Here is an 18532-nt window from a genome sequence, read left to right on the forward strand (position 1 = left end):
AATCTAAAGAAAGAGATGCCCATGAACATACAAGAAGCCTACAGAACTCCAAATAGACTGGACCAGAAAAGAAATACCTCCCGACACATAATAATCAGAGCAACAAATGCTCTAAATAAAGATAGAATACTAAAAGCAGTAAGAGAAAAAGGCCAAGTAACATATAAAGGCAAGCCTATCAGAATTACACCAGACTTTTCACCAGAGACTATGAAAGCCAGAAGATCCTGGACGGATGTTATACAGACACTAAAAGAACACAAATTCCAGCCCAGGCTACTATACCCAGCCAAACTCTCAATTAACATAGATGGAGAAACCAAAGTATTCCACGACAAAACCAAATTCACACATTATCTCTCCACGAATCCAGCCCTTCAAAGGATAATAACAGAAAAAAACCAATACAAGGACAGGAACCACGCCCTAGAAACAACAAGAAGGTAATCCCTCAACAAACCTAAAAGAAGACAGCCACAAGAACAAAATGCCAACTTTAACATCAAAAATAACAGGAAACAACAATTACTTTTCCTTAATATCTCTTAATATCAATGGACTCAACTCCCCGATAAAAAGACATAGACTAACAAACTGGCTACACAAACAAGACCCAACATTTTGCTGCTTACAGGAAACTCATCTCAGAGAAAAGGATAGACACTACCTCAGAATGAAAGGCTGGAAAACAATTTTCCAAGCAAATGGCATGAAGAAACAAGCTGGAGTAGCCATTCTAATATCTGATAAGATTGACTTCCAACCCAAAGTCATTAAAAAAGACAGGGAGGGACACTTCATACTCATCAAAGGTAAAATCCTCCAAGAGGAACTATCAATCCTGAATATCTATGCTCCAAATAAAAAGGCAGCCACATTCATTAAAGAAACTTTAGTAAAGCTCAAAGCACACATTGCACCTCATACAATAATAGTGGGAGACTTCAACACACCACTTTCACCAATGGACAGATCATGGAAACAGAAACTAAACAGGGACACAGTGAAACTAACAGAAATTATGAATCAAATGGATCTGGCAGATATCTACAGAACATTCTATCCTAAAACAAAAGGATATACCTTCTTCTCAGCACCTCATGGTACCTTCTCCAAAATTGACCACATAATTGGTCACAAAACAGGCCTCAACAGATATAAAAATATTGAAATTGTCCCATGCATCCTATCAGATCACCATGGACTAAGGCTGATCTTCAATAACAAAATAAATAATAGAAAGCCAACCTTCACGTGGAAACTGAACAACACTCTTCTCAATGATACCTTGGTCAAGGAAGGAATAAAGAAAGAAATTAAGGACTTTTTAGAGTTCAATGAAAATGAAGCCACAACATACCCAAACTTATGGGACGCAATGAAAGCATTTTTAAGAGGAAAACTCATAGCTCTGAGTGCCTCCAAAAGGAAACTAGAGAGAGCACACATTAGCAGCTTGACAACACACCTAAAAGCACTAGAACAAAAGGAAGCAAATTCACCCAAGAGGAGTAGACGGCAGGAAATAATCAAACTCAGGGGTGAAATCAACCAAGTGGAAACAAGAAAAACTATTCAAAGAATCAACCAATCAAGGAGCTGGTTCTTTGAGAAAATCAACAAGATAGATAAACCCTTAGCCAGACTCACTAGAGGGCACAGGGAAAGCATCCTAATTAACAAAATCAGAAATGAAAAAGGAGACATAACAACAGATCCTGAAGACATCCAAAACACCATCAGATCCTTCTACCAAAGGCTATACTCAACAAAACTGGAGAACCCGGATGAAATGGACAAGTTCCTAGACAGATACCAGGTACCAAAGCTGAATCAAGATCAGGTTAATGATCTAAACAGCCCTATATCCCCCAAAGAAATAGAAGCAGTCATTAATAGTCTCCCAACTAAAAAAAGCCCAGGACCAGATGGGTTTAGTGCAGAGTTCTATCAGACCTTCAAAGAAGATCTAATCCCAGTTCTTCACAAACTATTCCACAAAATAGAAACAGAAGGTACTCTACCCAACTCATTCTATGAAGCCACAATTACTCTGATACCTAAACCACAAAAAGACCCAACAAAGATAGAAAACTTCAGACCAATATCCCTTATGAATATTGATGCAAAAATCCTCAATAAAGTTCTTGCTAACCAAATCCAAGAACACATCAAAGCAATCATCCATCCTGACCAAGTAGGTTTCATCCCAGGGATGCAGGGATGGTTCAATATACGGAAATCCATCAACGTAATCCAGTATATAAACAAACTCAAAGACAAAAACCACATGGTCATCTCCTTAGATGCGGAAAAAGCATTTGACAAGATCCAACACCCATTCATGATAAAAGTCTTGGAAAGATCAGGAATTCAAGGCCCATACCTAAACATGATAAAAGCAATCTACAGCAAACCAGTAGCCAACATCAAAGTAAATGGTGAGAAGCTTGAAGCAATCCCTCTAAAATCAGGGACTAGACAAGGCTGTCCACTTTCTCCATACCTATTCAACATTGTACTTGAAGTCCTAGCAAGAGCAATTCGACAACAAAAGGAGATCAAAGGGATACAAATTGGAAAAGATGAAGTCAAAATATCACTCTTTGCAGATGATATGATAGTATATATAAGTGACCCTAAAAATTCCACCAGAGAACTCCTAAGCCTGATAAACAGCTTCGGTGAAGTAGCTGGATATAAAATTAACTCAAACAAATCAATGGCCTTTCTCTACACAAAGAATAAACAGGCTGAGAAAGAAATTAGGGAAACAACACCCTTCTCAATAGTCACAAATAATATAAAATATCTTGGCGTGACTCTAACTAAGGAAGTGAAAGATCTGTATAATAAAAACTTCAAGTCTCTGAAGAAAGAAATTCTAGAAGATCTCAGAAGATGGAAAGATCTCCCATGCTCATGGATTGGCAGGATCAACATTGTAAAAATGGCTATCTTGCCAAAAGCAATCTACAGATTCAATGCAATCCCCATCAAAATTCCAAATCAATTCTTCAACGAATTAGAAAGTGCAATCTGCAAATTCATCTGGAATAACAAAAAACCTAGGATAGCAAAAACTCTCCTCAAGGATAAAAGAACCTCTGGTGGAATCACCATGCCGGACCTAAAGCTCTACTACAGAGCAATTGTGATAAAAACTGCATGGTACTGGTATAGTGACAGACAAATAGACCAATGGAATAGAATTGAAGACCCAGAAATGAATCCACACACCTATGGACACTTGATCTTCGACAAGGGAGCTAAAAACATCCAGTGGAAGAAAGACAGCATTTTCAACAAATGGTGCTGGCACAACTGGTTGTTAACATGTAGAAGAATGCAAATCGATCCATTCCTATCTCCTTGTACTAAGGTCAAGTCTAAGTGGATCAAGGAACTTCACATAAAACCAGAGACACTGAAACTTATAGAGGAGAAAGTGGGGAAAAGCCTTGAAGATATGGGCACAGGGGAAAAATTCCTGAATAGAACAGTAATGGCTTGTGCTGTAAGATCGAGAATTGACAAGTGGGACCTCATGAAACTACAAAGCTTCTGCAAGGCTAAAGACACCATCAATAAGACAAAAAAACCACCAACAGATTGGGAAAGGATCTTCACCTATCCTAAATCAGATAAGGGACTAATATCCAATATATATAAAGAACTCAAGAAGGTGGACTCCAGAAAGTCAAATAACCCCATTAAAAAATGGGGCTCAGAACTGAACAAAGAATTCTCACCTGAGGAATACCGAATGGCAGAGAAGCACCTGAAAAAATGTTCAACATCCTTAATCATCAGGGAAATGCAAATCAAAACAACCCTGAGATTCCACCTCACACCAGTCAGAATGGCTAAGATCAAAAATTCAGGTGACAGCAGATGCTGGCGAGGATGTGGAGAAAGTGGAACACTCCTCCATTGTTGGTGGGATTGCAAGCTTGTACAACCACTCTGGAAATCAGTCTGGCGGTTCCTCAGAAAATTGGACATAGTACTACCGGAGGATCCAGCAATACCTCTCCTGGGCATATATCCAGAAGATGTCCCAACCGGTAAAAAGGACACATGCTCCACTATGTTCATAGCAGCCCTATTTATAATAGCCAGAAGCTGGAAAGAACCCAGATGTCCCTCAACAGAGGAATGGATACAGAAATTATGGTACATTTACACAATGGAGTACTACTCAGCTATTAAAAAGAATGAATTTATGAAATTCCTAGCCAAATGGATGGACCTGGAGGGCATCATCTTGAGTGAAGTAACACAATCACAAAAGATCTCACACAATATGTATTCATTGATAAGTGGATATTAGCCCAAAACTTAGGATACCCAAGATATAAGATACAATTTGATAAACGCATGAAACTCAAGAAGAATGAAGACCAAAGTGTGGACATTGTGCACCTTCTTAGAATTGGGAACAAAACACCCAGGGAAGGAGTTACAGAGACAAAGTTCGTAGCTGTGATGAAAGGATGGACCATTTAGAGACTGCTGTATCCAGGGATCCGTCCCATAATCAGCTTCTAAACGCTGGCACCATTGCATACACTAGTAAGATCTTGCTGAAAGGACCCAAATATAGCTGTCTCTTGTGAGACGATGCCGGGGCCTAGCAAACACAGGAGTGGATGTTCACAGTCAGCTATTGGATGTATCACAGGGCTCCCAATGGAGAAGCTAGAGAAAGTACCCAAGGAGCTAAAGGGATCTGCAACCCTATTGTTGGAACAACATGATGTACTGACCAGAAGCCTGGAGCTCTTGTCTCTAGCTGCATATGTATCGAAAGATGGCCTAGTCGGCCATCAATGGAAAGAGAGGCCCATTGGACTTGCAAACTTTATATGCCCCAATATAGGGGAATGCCAGGGCCAAAAGAATGGGAATGGGTGGGTAGGGAAGTGGGGGGCGCTATGGGGGACTTTTGGGATAGTATTGGAAATGTAATTGAGGAAAATATGTAATAAAAATATAAAAAAAAAAAAAAAAAAAAGAAACTATGGAGACAGCTTTGTTCGGAATCTAGATAGGTATGGCTGGTGGATTTTGATGGGGTGGTAACTTTTATTAAAGAATAGACAATAGCTTGGTTAGGCCACCCAGATCCGTGAACCCCGGTAGCATTCGATCTCATCTCTTATGATTTGAGTTTCAGTGAATAACCTAGCATATATGTCCCTGTTTTCACAATGGCAATCTGTTCAAAGTTGAGTTTATAAACGAGGGATTGTGGGGTCAAAGTGCATAAGCACTGTACCATTTGATAAATGCTCAAACATTTCCCACGAGGATTGTGGGATTCTTGGGGCCAATCTGAAAGATGGAATGTGTCTTCTTTAGGTTTCAATCCTCAAGACCTCAAAGGTACCACAGAAATCACCTTCCTCAAGAAGAATGGTAAGATTTTTTTTTCTGGCTAGTGGTGTGTGTGTGTGTGTGTGTGTGTGTGTGTGTGTGTGTGAAGAGAGAAAGAAATGGGCATGTGAAAGAAATAATGTGTATGTATGTATGTATGAGAGAGCAACATGTATGTGAAAGAGACTATGTATGAGAGAGAATGTGAGTGCATGTGTCTGTCTGTGTGTGTGTGTGTGAATGTATGAGTGTGTGTATGTGTGAGTATGTGTTTGTGTGAATGTGTATGAGGGTGAATGTGGGGGTGTTTGAGTGTGTGTGAGTGTGTGTATGTGAGAGTTTGTGTGTGAGTGTTTGAGTGTGTTTGTATGTGTGTGAGTGTGAACATGTGTGAGTGAGTATGTGTGTTTGTGAGTGTTTGAGTGGGTGTGCTTGTGTGTATGTGTGTTTGAGTGGGTGTGTTTGTGTGAGTGTGTGTTTGTGTGTGTTTGAGTGTTCATGTGAGTGTATGAATGTTTGAGATAGTGTTTGCATGTGTGTGAGTGTGTAAGTGTATGTGAGTGTGTGTATGTGAGTGTGAGCATGTGTGTGAATGTTTGAGTATGTGTGTTTGTGTGTGTTTATGTGTATGTGTTTGTGTGTGTGTATGTTTGTGTGAGTGTATGAGGATGAATGTGGGGGTGTTTGAGTGTGTGTATATGAGAGTTTGTGTGTGTGAGAGTTTGTGTGTGTGATGCTGGGAAGTGAACACGGGGCGCTGTGCCCACCGAGCAAGCAGGAAGCCTTCTATCACTTCTGCCATTTTTCATCTTTGAGATAGTCTCACCATTGTAGGCAAGGCTAGCCTTAAACTAACAGCTGTCTTACCTCCATGTCCTGAATATGAAGATTATAGGCATCTTCCATCATGCCCAGCCCCCATAGCTATTCTGAGGCCACTCCCACTTCATTCTTGTCTGATGTAGGTCTCAATCTGCCCTTCAAGCTTGCTCTTGCCGGTTTGCACTTGAAGCAATGATACAGGAACTTTAGCTGATGGGTCAGAGGAGCAATTTTGTATCGATACACAAGGTACCAAGGCATCAAAATTATAAGGGGTGTGAGTTTGTTCTGTTAAGAAGCTGAATAATGTTTGAGTAGGAACTGATCTTACAGAGATATCTGGAGAGGTCGGATGAGAAGGTCCTGAGATGGCAGGAGTGTTTAAGGAATGTGGCCTTGACTGCAGTAAGCTGTGGTCTCTGTCCAAATTCCCCCAACTCCAATCCCTCTACATGGCAGGCTACCTTAGTTCTTGGTGGTGATATCAAATAGTAGAAAGAAATAAAAGGACTGGCCTGGTGTTACATACTGTGCTTTAGTTTCCTATGACTACCATAACAGTGCACCATAGATGGGATAATCATAACAGTGTACCATAGATGGGATAACCAACAGTAGAGATCTATGCTCTTCTGATTTGGGAGTTTAAAATCCAAGTGAAAATGTCAGTCAGTGGGTTTCTTCTGAGCACTGTGAGGAAAATCCAGACTCCTCTGCTGACCTTTGGTGATGCCAGCAGTGCTTGGCTGATGTAGCCTCTGCCATTGTCTTCCTGTGGTGTTGTCACTGTGTGTCCCTCCAGTCCCCACCGTTGCCTTCCCATGGTCCCCTCCAGTCCCCACTGCTGTCTTGCTGTGGTGCTCTCACTGGGTGTCCTCTGTCTCTTCTCCTCTCCTTGGAGCACAGGTCTGATGAGAGTGAGATATTTAGGGTTGACGACATCTTTATTAATTACTAATTTACTAATACTCTTTATACTTGAGTCTATTTCCAAATAAGGTCACATTTCCAAGGTTCTAGGGGTTAGAACTTCAATATATTATTTGAAGAGACCAGCTAACATAGTGTTCTAGGGCATACATTGTAGCAACTCATACGTGTGTGTGTGTGTGTATGTGTGTGTGTGTGTGTGTACATCTTAAAGTAGGGTTTTTAGGACATTGTTCAATAAATATAATTGATAGATATCATTTTATATGTATACATAAAGATACTGATAAGTATCATTAGATTTACATATACACATATATATTTAATAAAGATACTGATATATATTATAGTATATAATAATATAGTATATTATATATGTGTGTGTATATATTTAAATTAAGGTTTTGAGGATATTCTTCAATAAAGGTATGCCATCTGTCAGAATCCACATCTTCTTCCCTGTGGTGCCAGGCATCTGAGTGATGCTTCCATGTGCATGCGAGTAGAATCCCGGGTCGGATTTGGTGGTTGACATTCTGGGAGAGAAGGGAGGCATGCTCCACCTGGCTGAGCACTGCTCATGTGGGCAGGTGCTCCTCATTCAGAAAGCCCCTGATTTCCAGCTCCCGCGTGCAGCCATTGAACTGACAGGCACGCTAGTCTGACCGAGTTTTGCTCTGTCCTCGATGACAGTCTGATGTGCCAGAAGGTGTCATAAGGGTCCACGCTCCGCTTCTGTCCAAAGTGTCCATGGCCATTCAGCTCAACAGCCAGACCAAAGCCAAAGATATCCTGGCGAAATTTCAGTATGAGAACAGGTAAGTGCCCTGCCTACAGGCCACGCCTGCGGGTGGGTGGGAATCAGACGGCTGCCCACACTCCTGCAGCTGTGGGCTTCTGAACAATTGTAGCTGTTGCCTTGCAAGTTTACAAGTAGATTACAGGGGTTAAGATGTGAGGATGGTTAGACAATAGGATCATCACCAACAGGCCTGGTTTTAGAGGAGTTGGTACTATGGGATTCTTTTATTGAGATTTATTTTGATCTATTTATTTTTGCATATGTGTATCTGCCATGTGCGAAGGTACCCTGCAGAGGCCCAATTGGATCCCTTGGAGCTTGAGTTACAGGCAATTGTGAGCCACTTAATATGGGTGCTGGGAATTGAATTCAGTTTACTGGAAGACAGGCAAGCCTTCTTAATGGCTGAGTAGCCTCTCCAGCCCCATGATTCTTTTCTTTTCGTAAAAATGTGATTTGATCAATGAGTTTTATCTTTCATTAGAGCAATAAATATGGCGGTTAGTTTTGTCAATATCTTGGTTCCAGAAGTATCATGTAGCTCCCTGGACACCATTACTGCTCCTTTTAAGACCTGCAAGCCCTCACCCTCAGCGTCTGAACGGTACCCACAGCTCTCGGCACGTATCCCCAGAAGTGTCCATAAAAAGAGCACTAGCCAATCTTCTAGGAATGTGTGCTCACGTAGAAACAGCTGACCCTACAGTTTTACAGATGACAAGAGACACCTGCTTCTATGTATTAGTTGTAACGTGGGTCCTGGACGTGGTTGGATTACTTCTAGTGAAATGTCTGTATCTCCTTAAGTGTTTGGAGCAAATTCAGATGAAGTAGCCATATTTGGTGTACTTGTCATGTGACTTTGTTCATATAATAGTTTTTAACTCACAGATGTTATACATGAGGGGGGGGGACTAGTTAGTGATTATGACTGGGGAAGACAGATGTGGTTCTACGGGTAACATAAAGGTGCCTGTAATGTTAGAACCCTGGTACTGAACTCTTGACTGAGATGGGGGGAAGTGCATGAACAACCCCCTCTGACAATGTGTTGAACCTAATGCCCAGTGAGCACAAGTATCGCTGTATTCTGAATACAAGGGGTCGATCTTGATATCCTTAGTGGGGCATGTACTGGCTTGTTTTGTGCCACCTTGACACAGCTGGGGTTATCACAGAGAAATGAGCTTCAGTTGGGGAAATGCCTCCATGAGATCCAACTGTAAGGCATTTTCTCAATTAGTGATCAAGGGGGGCGGTCCCCTTGTGGGTGATGCCATCTCTGGGCTGGTAGTCTTGGTTCTATAAGAGAGCAGGCTGAACAAGCCAGGGGAAACAAGCCAGTAAGTAACATCCCTCCATGGCCTCTGCATCAGCTCCTGCTTCCTGACCCGCTTGAATTCCAGTCCTGACTTCCTTTAGTGATGAAGTGTAATTTAGTATGGAAGTGTAAGCTGAATAAACCCTTTCCTCCCCAACTGTTTCTTGGTCATGATGTTTCGTTCAGGAATAGAAACCCTAAGACAGGGCATTAGGTTATAATTTTGCAAAATGTTACCATTGGTAAAAATGGGCATAAAGAATTTGTATTGTTTTAAGCAGCTATAATTATGTCAGTGGGGATAGAAACGGTGGAAGTCAGAAGCAGATTGTAATGATAGACGTCAGACTGTTTTTCAGGTTTGGGGGCATGGGAGGAATCTAAATGGACAAAACATGTCATTGGCTTCCAATAAGTTATTTTATTAATCCTAAGGGATGGTCGTTTTGCAAGTCCTTCAAGTTGTATACTTGTGATTCATGAACTTTATGTGTAGGCAGTCACACACACACATACACACACACTCAAGAAATCTAAGTCCAGCCAAGTAAGCTGTCCAAAGGAGAGAGAGCCAAAGGGATGAAGGTGGTGGCCCTGACCCTACCCCTCATGAAGAATCAAGTGGCCAAAAAGGTGGTGAGTCCTCCTTTTTTTTTTTCACAGATAGTTTCTTTTTTAACATTTATTTGTTATATTTATATGAATAGATTGTGGCTGTCTCCAAACATAGCAGAAGAGGGCATCAGATCTCATTGCAGATGGTTGTGAGCTGCCATGCGGTTGCTGGGAATTGAACTCAGGACCTCTGGGAAAGAAAGCAGTGCTCTTAACTGCTGTGCTATCTCTGCACTCTGCGAATCCTCTTTTTGATACAAGGCCTAAGACTTTTAGCATTGAACAGGTGATCATCAGCCCCAAAGAGATCTCATTCTCTTCATCAAATGGCCCTGCCCCATCAGGCTGCAGTGGCAAAGGGCCCTCCTCTATAAGCAGTTCAAAGAGCCTCCTGCCATGAACCTGTTCACCAAGACTCTGGAGTGGCAAACAGCTACTCATCTGCTTAAGCTTGCCCACAAGTACAGGGTGGAGACAGCAGAAGAAGCAGCAAAAGACTGCTGGTCCATGCTGAGACAAAAGCAGGGGTCAGTATGGCCACCATCTTGGTGGCGAACAGGAAGGCTCGACTGATGCTAATCACCCATGACATAGGCCCCCATTGAGTCAGTGATCTTCCTGCCCACCCTGTGTAACAAGATGGGGGTCCCTTATTGTATCATCAAGGGAAAGGCCAGGCTGTGGCAGCTGGTCCACAGGGAAATGTGCACATAGGTTAACTTGGAAGATGGTGGCGCTCTCACTAATCTGGTGGAAGCTATTGGGACCAATTACAAGGACAGACACGGTGACATCCACCACCACAGAGTAGGCAGCGTCCTGGGTCCTAAGTCTGTGGCTCGAATTGCTGGAAAAGAGGGCAGGCAGGCTAACAGGAGCCTGAACAGTCATGTGGCTGTTGCTGGCCCAGCCATACATAAAGAACCATACAAAAACTTGAAATCTCATTGCAGAGATGTTGGCATTCGGTAAAATCCTAAGTTATTTTAAAGAAATAACAAAATCCTCAATTAGACCTTTTTGTGGAAAGAAAACACTCTGGTTCAGTGAGAGGGCTTAATGGGCTAAAGAGGCTTGCGGTCAAGCTTAATGACCTTGAGTTCAACTCCCAGGATACACTTAGTAGAGAGAGAGAGCATGAGTTATTCTCTGACTTCCTGTCATGCCCCCATGGCACATGCATCCCTTACCCACAGCAAATGTATTTTATAGAGACTGTACTTATAATAAAGATAAACTAGGATGGTCTTGAATCATCTGAGGAAACTTGAGGAGACCCATAGCCCCAACTTCCCGCTGAGACCCATCACTACCTCAGTTGAAAGGTTGTAATCTGAAGGAGATGGAAGGACTCACCAGGTGAAAGGACTTCACCACGTCAGATGGCCTGAACTCAGTCACCAGCACACACGCACAGGCTTCTGGTACATGTATGTCCACACTCATAAATACACATGATATACATAAATAGACACTGGGAGAAGTCAAGGTTAAAGATTTGTAAGTTGTAATAAAATAGATGCTTCTACCAACTGCTAAACGCTCTTCTATTTAACTGCCTCTATTAATTTGTGTATTCCTGGAGCAAATTTCTGACAAAAAACCCAAAAAACAAAAAACCTACCACCATAGCATTCAGTGGAGAAAGAATAGCTTTTCAGTAAATGATGCTGTAGCGATTGATTGCCACTGATTGGCAGCTGCCTCAGCTGCTTTGGAGTCAGATTCTTATTGCGGTTGTCCTGTGGGGTGTGGTTCCTCAAGATACAATGACCTGTCAGTATTCACCGTGGATTCAGAAAAAGCCCTAAACTGCTACCATCTTTGTTTTTGTGTTTTCTTAGTCATGGTTCGTCTGAACATATTAAGATGCAGAACCAAAGGTTATATGAAGTTGGAGGAAATATAGGTAAGGATTGTTCAATAATCTCTATGCCCGAATTCCAAGATAAGTTGCTATTATTGTAGGCTTGGGCTGTTTGGGTCGTTATTCTTTCTTACAGGTTTTCTAGGGGGAAAAAAATGAGATCAGCAAATGTGATTCCGTGTAAAAGTAATTACGTGACTTTCTTTTTCTCTGATATTCTCAAAACTGAAGTGGGGTAAAGATTTGGGGGCCATTTTCATTGTGACTCTTAAAAGTTAGAAGCTGTCTCTTGCTGGACTCACAAAACAGAACAGAGCTGAGACCTTGCAGAGTGTGCTCGCTGTTCTGGCTCACAGCGAGGTCTGGAGACCATTCTGTCTCCCCGACGAGCGGGTCAAAAGGTCATTGTGCCTTTGTCTGTGTCCTCTGTGGCTGATGTGGGCTCTGTGTCTTCTCTTATTTGTGGCCAGTGCTTCTCTGCTCTCCTCGGGGATTTCCTTCCGTCCCCAGTCAGGGCCTGACTCTACCTGTGCCTCAGTTTACCCCTTCACCATAACCCTTTCCCTCCCATTAGCATCATGTCCACCTAAAATGGCTTTCAGAGCACCAAGGAACATTGGGATTGTGACATGGGCGGCGGAGGGGATGCATCCGGTTCTCACAGAACACAGAAATAAAACCTGACCTCTATTTTAATGGGGAGAAGCGTACCCTGTGGCAGAAAGGTAGGAAGCCAGCAGCCGTGGCAACACCACCACCTGCCTCGAGCGCTGTACCACTATCCTAGCTGTCTCACACAAGGGAAGCTTGGAACTCCAGAGGATCGTGAGTTTCAAAACACCTTAGAAAATATGGTGGACCTGTAGCTCAAATACCCTCCCCCCCCCAAAAAAAAAAAAAAAAAAAAGTCATTTCTGGTTTCTGACCCCATACCTTCAAATCCACTCCTGGTCCTTTGCTCCACTTTGTCCACTTCACAGCACACGTCTTTAGCCTGCTGTCCTTCCTACATTTCTTCTTCCAGTCTCTTCTCTCTTAAAGCCACTCTACTCAAGCATCCTCCCCAACTCTTCACCCAGGTCACGCTTTCGTTCCAGGCACCCAAGAGCTTGCAGTGAGACACAGGCACTGCCTCTAAGTTAACTGCCTGGCTTGAGTGTCCCTGTCTGAAAAACACTTGTCTCCGCCTGCTTCTGGGGACAGCAGGCATTTCTGAGCTTCCCTCCTGCGTCTCCGAGTCTCTCTTCCTTCTCAGCTCTGGTGGGTATAGTCCTTGGAAGTCTGGGTGTGTCCACACAGCTTCCTAAGGTGAACCCAATTGTCTCATTGAGTTAAATCCTCCTGCCTGTTAGTGCTTCTCCCGCTGGCCTCCCAGTCTACCCTCTGGACGCTGCTCTTGTACAGCCACGCCCCCTGCTCGCTGCTTGGGCATCTCCCATTGGCTGGGACGTTCTTTCTCCCCTCCCATTGGCTGACTTCTCCCAATACAGTCCTGATCCAGCTGCTGGCCTCTCCTAAGCTTCTCCACACCTTACCAAAACTTCCCCGCTTTGTTTTCCTCTGATAATCCTGTCACCAAGACTTAACTTTATATTTCATAAATGTCTTACTGTCTATGCACCCACAGGAGAAATCTTGAGACATTGAACCACGCCAGTTAGGTTACTTCCTAACTGGAACAACGTGTCCATTCTTTTTTTTCTCTCTCTCTTTTTAACAATAATATTTTATTTTTGAGATTGTAATTATGTCGTTTCCCCTTCCTTTCCCTCCCTCCAAACCCTTCCAGACCTCCCCTTGCTCTCTTTCAAACTGAGAGACCCATGGCCTCTTTCTCAGTAATGATTATCGCATGCATACATGTATAGGCAGATATATACCTAAACATAACGTACCGAATGCATTATGTCACTTGTATGTGTAGTTTCAGGGCTGACCATTTGCCGTTGGTTATCCAATCTGTATTTTCTCCCCTTCTCTCAACCTCGGCTTTCTTAGTTGGCTGCAGTCATGTAGAGTGGGGCCCGTGGACTTTACAGATCTGTTTTGTTGTCTTTGTTCTGCTCACATCCAGGCAATCATGTAGGTGAGACTCTATGGATATAACTTCCGACCTTACCAGGAGACACAACTTCCTGGCAAACTCCATAATCCCCTGGCTCTTACAACCTGCCCGTGCCCGCCCTTCCACAGTGCTCCCTAAGCTTTAGGTGCAGGGGTTGTTTGGTGGGTGTATCCTCTGGGGCTGAGATCTCCAACTCTGCATTTTGATTGGCTGTGGTTTTCCGTAATTGTGCTCATCTGCTGCAAAGAGAAATTTCCTTGGTGAGACGTGAGAACTGCACTTACCTGTGTGCAGAGGACAACTCTTGAACCAAGTTAGGGATGGGGCTGGTTTAGTAAAGCGGTGGTTGGACTTTCTCCGCCATGATACATGACTTAGCTAGTTCTGGGAAACTGGCTAGGTTCCCAATACTAAGAATGATTTGCCTCTTACTGAGCAAGTCTTAAGTCTGATTAGAGAGCCAGTGGTTACCGCCAAGACACATGTGCCCCTACTGCACCTGTAGGATCATCACGCCGTGCTGGCTATCCTTATCAGTCATCAGAGGTGGTTTGATGTTTGGTGTCGCTGTTTGTGTTCCCATGCTATTTTGTGTGTTAATAATCATGGTTTCCCATTTCTTTCCCCAGTCTCTCTGCTGCTGTACTTCTTCCTCTCTGTGCCTCTAATTCAGTAGTTTGGTTTTTTGTTTTGTTTTGTTGTTCATGATGTCACATGTTTCCAGTTTGTTCCTTTTCTGTGTGTGTGTTTTTTTAATATTTCTTGCTTATTTTGTCTGGATACATTGCTTTATCTTAGATTACAAACTGTACCATCACACCTCGCTTCCTTCTTTCTCTCTCGCTCTTTCTTTCTTTCCTTCCTTTCTTCTTTCCTTCTTTTCTTTTCTTTTCTTTTCTTTTCTTTCTTTCTCTCTCTCTTTCCTTCCTTCCTTCCTTCCTTCCTTCCTTCCTTCCTTCCTTCCTTCCTTCCTTCCTTCTCTCCTCTCTCCTCTCCTCTCCTCTCCTCTCCTCTCTTTTCATTTCTTTTCTTTTCTTTCTCTCTTTCTCTTTCTCTTTCCTTCTTTCCTTCTCTCTCTCTCGTTGATTCTGGGGATAGAGCTTATTTATGTTCTGTCCTGCTCACAAGACAAACACTTTATTGACTTGAGCTTTTTAAATTTTCTCTTTCTTTTAGGACAACACTGTTTAGATCCTGATGCATATATATTGGATGTGTATCATATAAATCCTCATGCAGAATGGGTCATCAAGCCCTAGACAAGTCTTTAAAAATATGCCCAGGATGGTTCCTGCCCTGTATTATATGTGAGAAGATCCTGCATTTGTGGGGAAAAAAACCAAAAAACTGCCCTGAAGTATTTGCTCCTGTAATCCTGGTCCTCCTGGAGAGGCGCTGTGGCCAGCTCTGGCAATATGAACTACAGAGGAGGGGCTGATTTCACACTGGGCTCAGTCTCTTAGCACAGTTCCTCATGAGACAGTGGGACCCAAAGGAAAGGGCAGCGTTGCTCATTGAGAAGCACTGTGGCTGGGAAGAGGCTGCAGTGCTCTGACTTGCTCCTGGGTTGGAGGAGGAGAGCCTTCAGTCTAAAGATCTCTGTGGAGCATGTCGCTCTGTGCGGCACACGTTGAGGACTGGCTCACACCATGGTGCGAAGGAGCTTTCCCCAGGCCCTGAGTAATCAGATGCTACGTTATGACTCCGTGGGCCGTGGACACAGATCCTCATTGCCAAGCCCTGTTTGACAAAGGGCATCTTGTGCGCATCCAGAGCTTCCCTGTGGCCATGACACAGCCATGGTGTCTTCTGTTTCTCCTCTCAGTTTTGGTGCTCAGTGAATAAATTGCCTTTCTGGAGTCAGCATGGATTTCCTTTACAGAGCAAACACATTTTTTTTTTAACATTTCACAATGATAGTCACGTCCGCAGCCCCAAACTAAAAGATACAGAAGTGGCATTCATCTGTAAGTGCTGAAATGTGCCACTAGGCCGAGGATTTGCAAGATGTAAAAGTTCATTGTGCTCTTTGATCGTTAACCAGGGATGTGGCCAAGCATTGCAGATTAGCACTGGGCTTGTGGAAGCTGGAGACCACTTCATTGTCCACATCTTGTCCAACCATTGTCTAGACGTGCGGTGGGAGATATTCAGTCCTCGTGGTTCTAAGGGGAACAAATCTAAAATGTCCCGAGGGACAGGAGAGCTCTACCTTTCATCTCAGAGATTGTAGTTAGAGTCCTCATTCATCCGGGACCCCGTGCCTCATCTTGGACGCCACAGGCTGAACATTTGATGGACTTAACAGCAGTTACAACATTTAAAACTCACGTGGCTGTTTGTCAGTTCAAACAAAGCTGGAGTACAGATGTGGAAGAACTGTTCCTTAACTGTGGAGCCCGTGTCCAGATGTAATGCAAGGACACTGTAGCTGCATGTGCAGAAGAGGTCCCCCTGTGCTGTGTTATCCTCATACTCAAACCAAACATCCTTCATTCCTACAGTCAGATCATCTTATTGTGGAAGAAGCCAGGCACTCTTGACATCCGACGGGCAGATCATTTTATTTCTGACCTTCAGGAGTTTGTTGCACTTTTCTAGAAACCCTCTCCCCACCCCCCCAAAAAAACCAGTTTGTTTGACCTATTTATGACTTTCTATTTTCTCCCGCTTAAGAACTCACTAGCCACCAAACATATACTGCGGAGGTTTCTGTGTGTCCCCGTGCTTGACCGGTTTCTAGGCTGCCCAGTGGGCCAGTGAGTGTGTTCACCAAGCACATTATCATCTTGCCGTGCAAGCGGTGAGTGAGAAAATCACAGGCAGGTATCCCTGCCCATGCTTGGAAGCCGTCCTTCTAGAGTGTTGCTGTGCTTCCGTAAATGCTTGGGGTTACTCCTGCGTTGCTTTGCCTTAGGATCGTCCAGTTCTGTTGTATTTATATGTAAGATGCACTCTTTCCAAGAGTTTCCATTCCATTTGGCTGGAAACACAGTGGAACCTATACACCAGCATTAGTCACAAGTCTTGAGACGTGGCCGGTAGATGGCAGGTAGTGCCACACCAGGCTCAGCATTTCCTGCCCACTTTCTGTGTCGCTTCAGGTGAAAAGCCTTAACAGTAAGTTGTAATTAATCATTTAAGTCTATCCAGGACAGTGACCACTTTCAAATAACTGTGTCGCATGAAGGATAATGCCCATATCCAGGTCAGTGTAGGCTATGCCTTTTTGTTCCTGGTCACACAATTAAATGACTAGAGAAGTTTGAGTAAACATGCAAACAAACAGTTGTGTGGTTAAGGGGTTTCTTCTCTTAATCTTATTCTTGAAGGAGAAAATTTCAATTAAATCTAAAATGCCTGTCACCTAAGTGTCGAAAGAACTTTGGCCTTCTTAAGACTTGTTTTGCAAAAGCTAAGAAGCCAGACTGTTACAATGGATTTGCCCACAAAAGAGAGACCAGATACATACATGGTAAAAGATTGTTTCTAGCGTCTCACCTGTACCATCAAGTGCTCGTGATACATAAGTAGTCAAATACATAATGTCATTCAGGAGAGTATTAAAGGAAATGACTTGTGGGACACACAGTCAGGAAGACTCCTACAACTGCCTTGGTTCCCCCACCTTTCTTCCTGCGAGTTCAGCTAGGACACGATTCTTCTCGCCAGTGCTTAGATGAACTGGAAAAGCGATTCCTTACAATGTGTGTGTGCAGTATAAACTACCTCACCAGGCTTTCTGGAGGAAAAGAATCCAGTGGACTTTCACTTTTGTTTGTTTGTTTGTCTGACTCTAGTCACTGCCGTTAGCTTTCAGTGTGATCCAATGTCATTCATGCTGTAAATGAGTTCTAGTGTAAGCATGGGAACAAACATACCACAGAATTGTGCCCTGCTGTGTGCTCTGGGGGAGTCTGTGTGTGTCCCACGGGCTGCTCCTGTTTCTAACCATGCGGGGACACTGGGGTTCATCCTTTCTGGCAGTGTTTCCCACTGCTGTCCATGGATTTCATCTGACTGAAAACTGAGGAGACGAAGATCTCTCTCTCTCTCTCTCTCTCTCTCTCTCTCTCTCTAGCAAGTGTGTTTTAATGATTGTTCAATGTGTATGTCTGACTTGCCTGGCAAGACTGCGTATGAGGGGCTTGAATCCTCCTCTTGACAGGCATTTTCAACTATTTTCCATAAATATGCCACTCAATAAAAAGTAATATGACATGAGATTAAAAGTGTTTCTTTCAAATGCGTTACCGTTTTACACACTTATCTCATTTGAAAATACCATCTTTTCGGCATATCCTATCTTTGTAATTTATTTAGGTAAAAAAAACAAAAAACAAAAAAACAAAAAAAACCCGACATCGGTGGAAATGCCAGTACTGTGTGCTTTCTCCTCGAGGTAAGAATACTGAGTCTTTGTTCCATCAGTTCTCACTAAATAGGATATTTCCATAAAAGTAAAAGAGACAAAACCAAAATTACTCTTATCAAACTAATTACATCTGCTTGCATAGTGGTTTTGGTGGAAGAACAGGAGTTTTAAACATGAGAGGTGTGTGCCTGATGCTAGCCCTGTCACAACACAGACAGTGGCATTCATAAAAGCTCCTAGCCACCGTTGTAGAGAAGGATGAGTTGGGTGGGAGATCATGGTGATAAACAGGTGAGGGCCAGATGGTTTGAGTACAGAACTCTACCCAAGTCTCAAAGAAGAGCTAATACAAAAAT

General features: G+C 43.1%; 1 protein-coding gene across 3 annotated transcripts in view; it reads left to right on the forward strand.

Moving 5' to 3' along the window:
- Positions 1-18015, forward strand: part of Arhgap28 (Rho GTPase activating protein 28) — a 162420-nt gene extending 144405 nt beyond the window's left edge. For all 3 annotated transcript variants that reach the window (XM_021149846.3, XM_029470857.2, XM_085832877.1), the window contains exons 15-18: positions 5365-5421; positions 7825-7949; positions 11714-11778; positions 14978-18015. In XM_021149846.3, coding sequence (XP_021005505.1) covers positions 5365-5421; positions 7825-7949; positions 11714-11778; positions 14978-15060 — 330 coding nt within the window. In that variant the 3' untranslated portion in view covers positions 15061-18015. The remainder of the gene's footprint in view (positions 1-5364; positions 5422-7824; positions 7950-11713; positions 11779-14977) is intronic.
- The last annotated feature ends 517 nt before the right edge of the window (positions 18016-18532 follow it).

This window comes from Mus caroli, unplaced genomic scaffold, assembly GCF_978045245.1.
Source record: "Mus caroli unplaced genomic scaffold, Mus_caroli_1 scaffold_18, whole genome shotgun sequence".
In the NCBI taxonomy this organism is placed as follows: domain Eukaryota; kingdom Metazoa; phylum Chordata; class Mammalia; order Rodentia; family Muridae; genus Mus; species Mus caroli.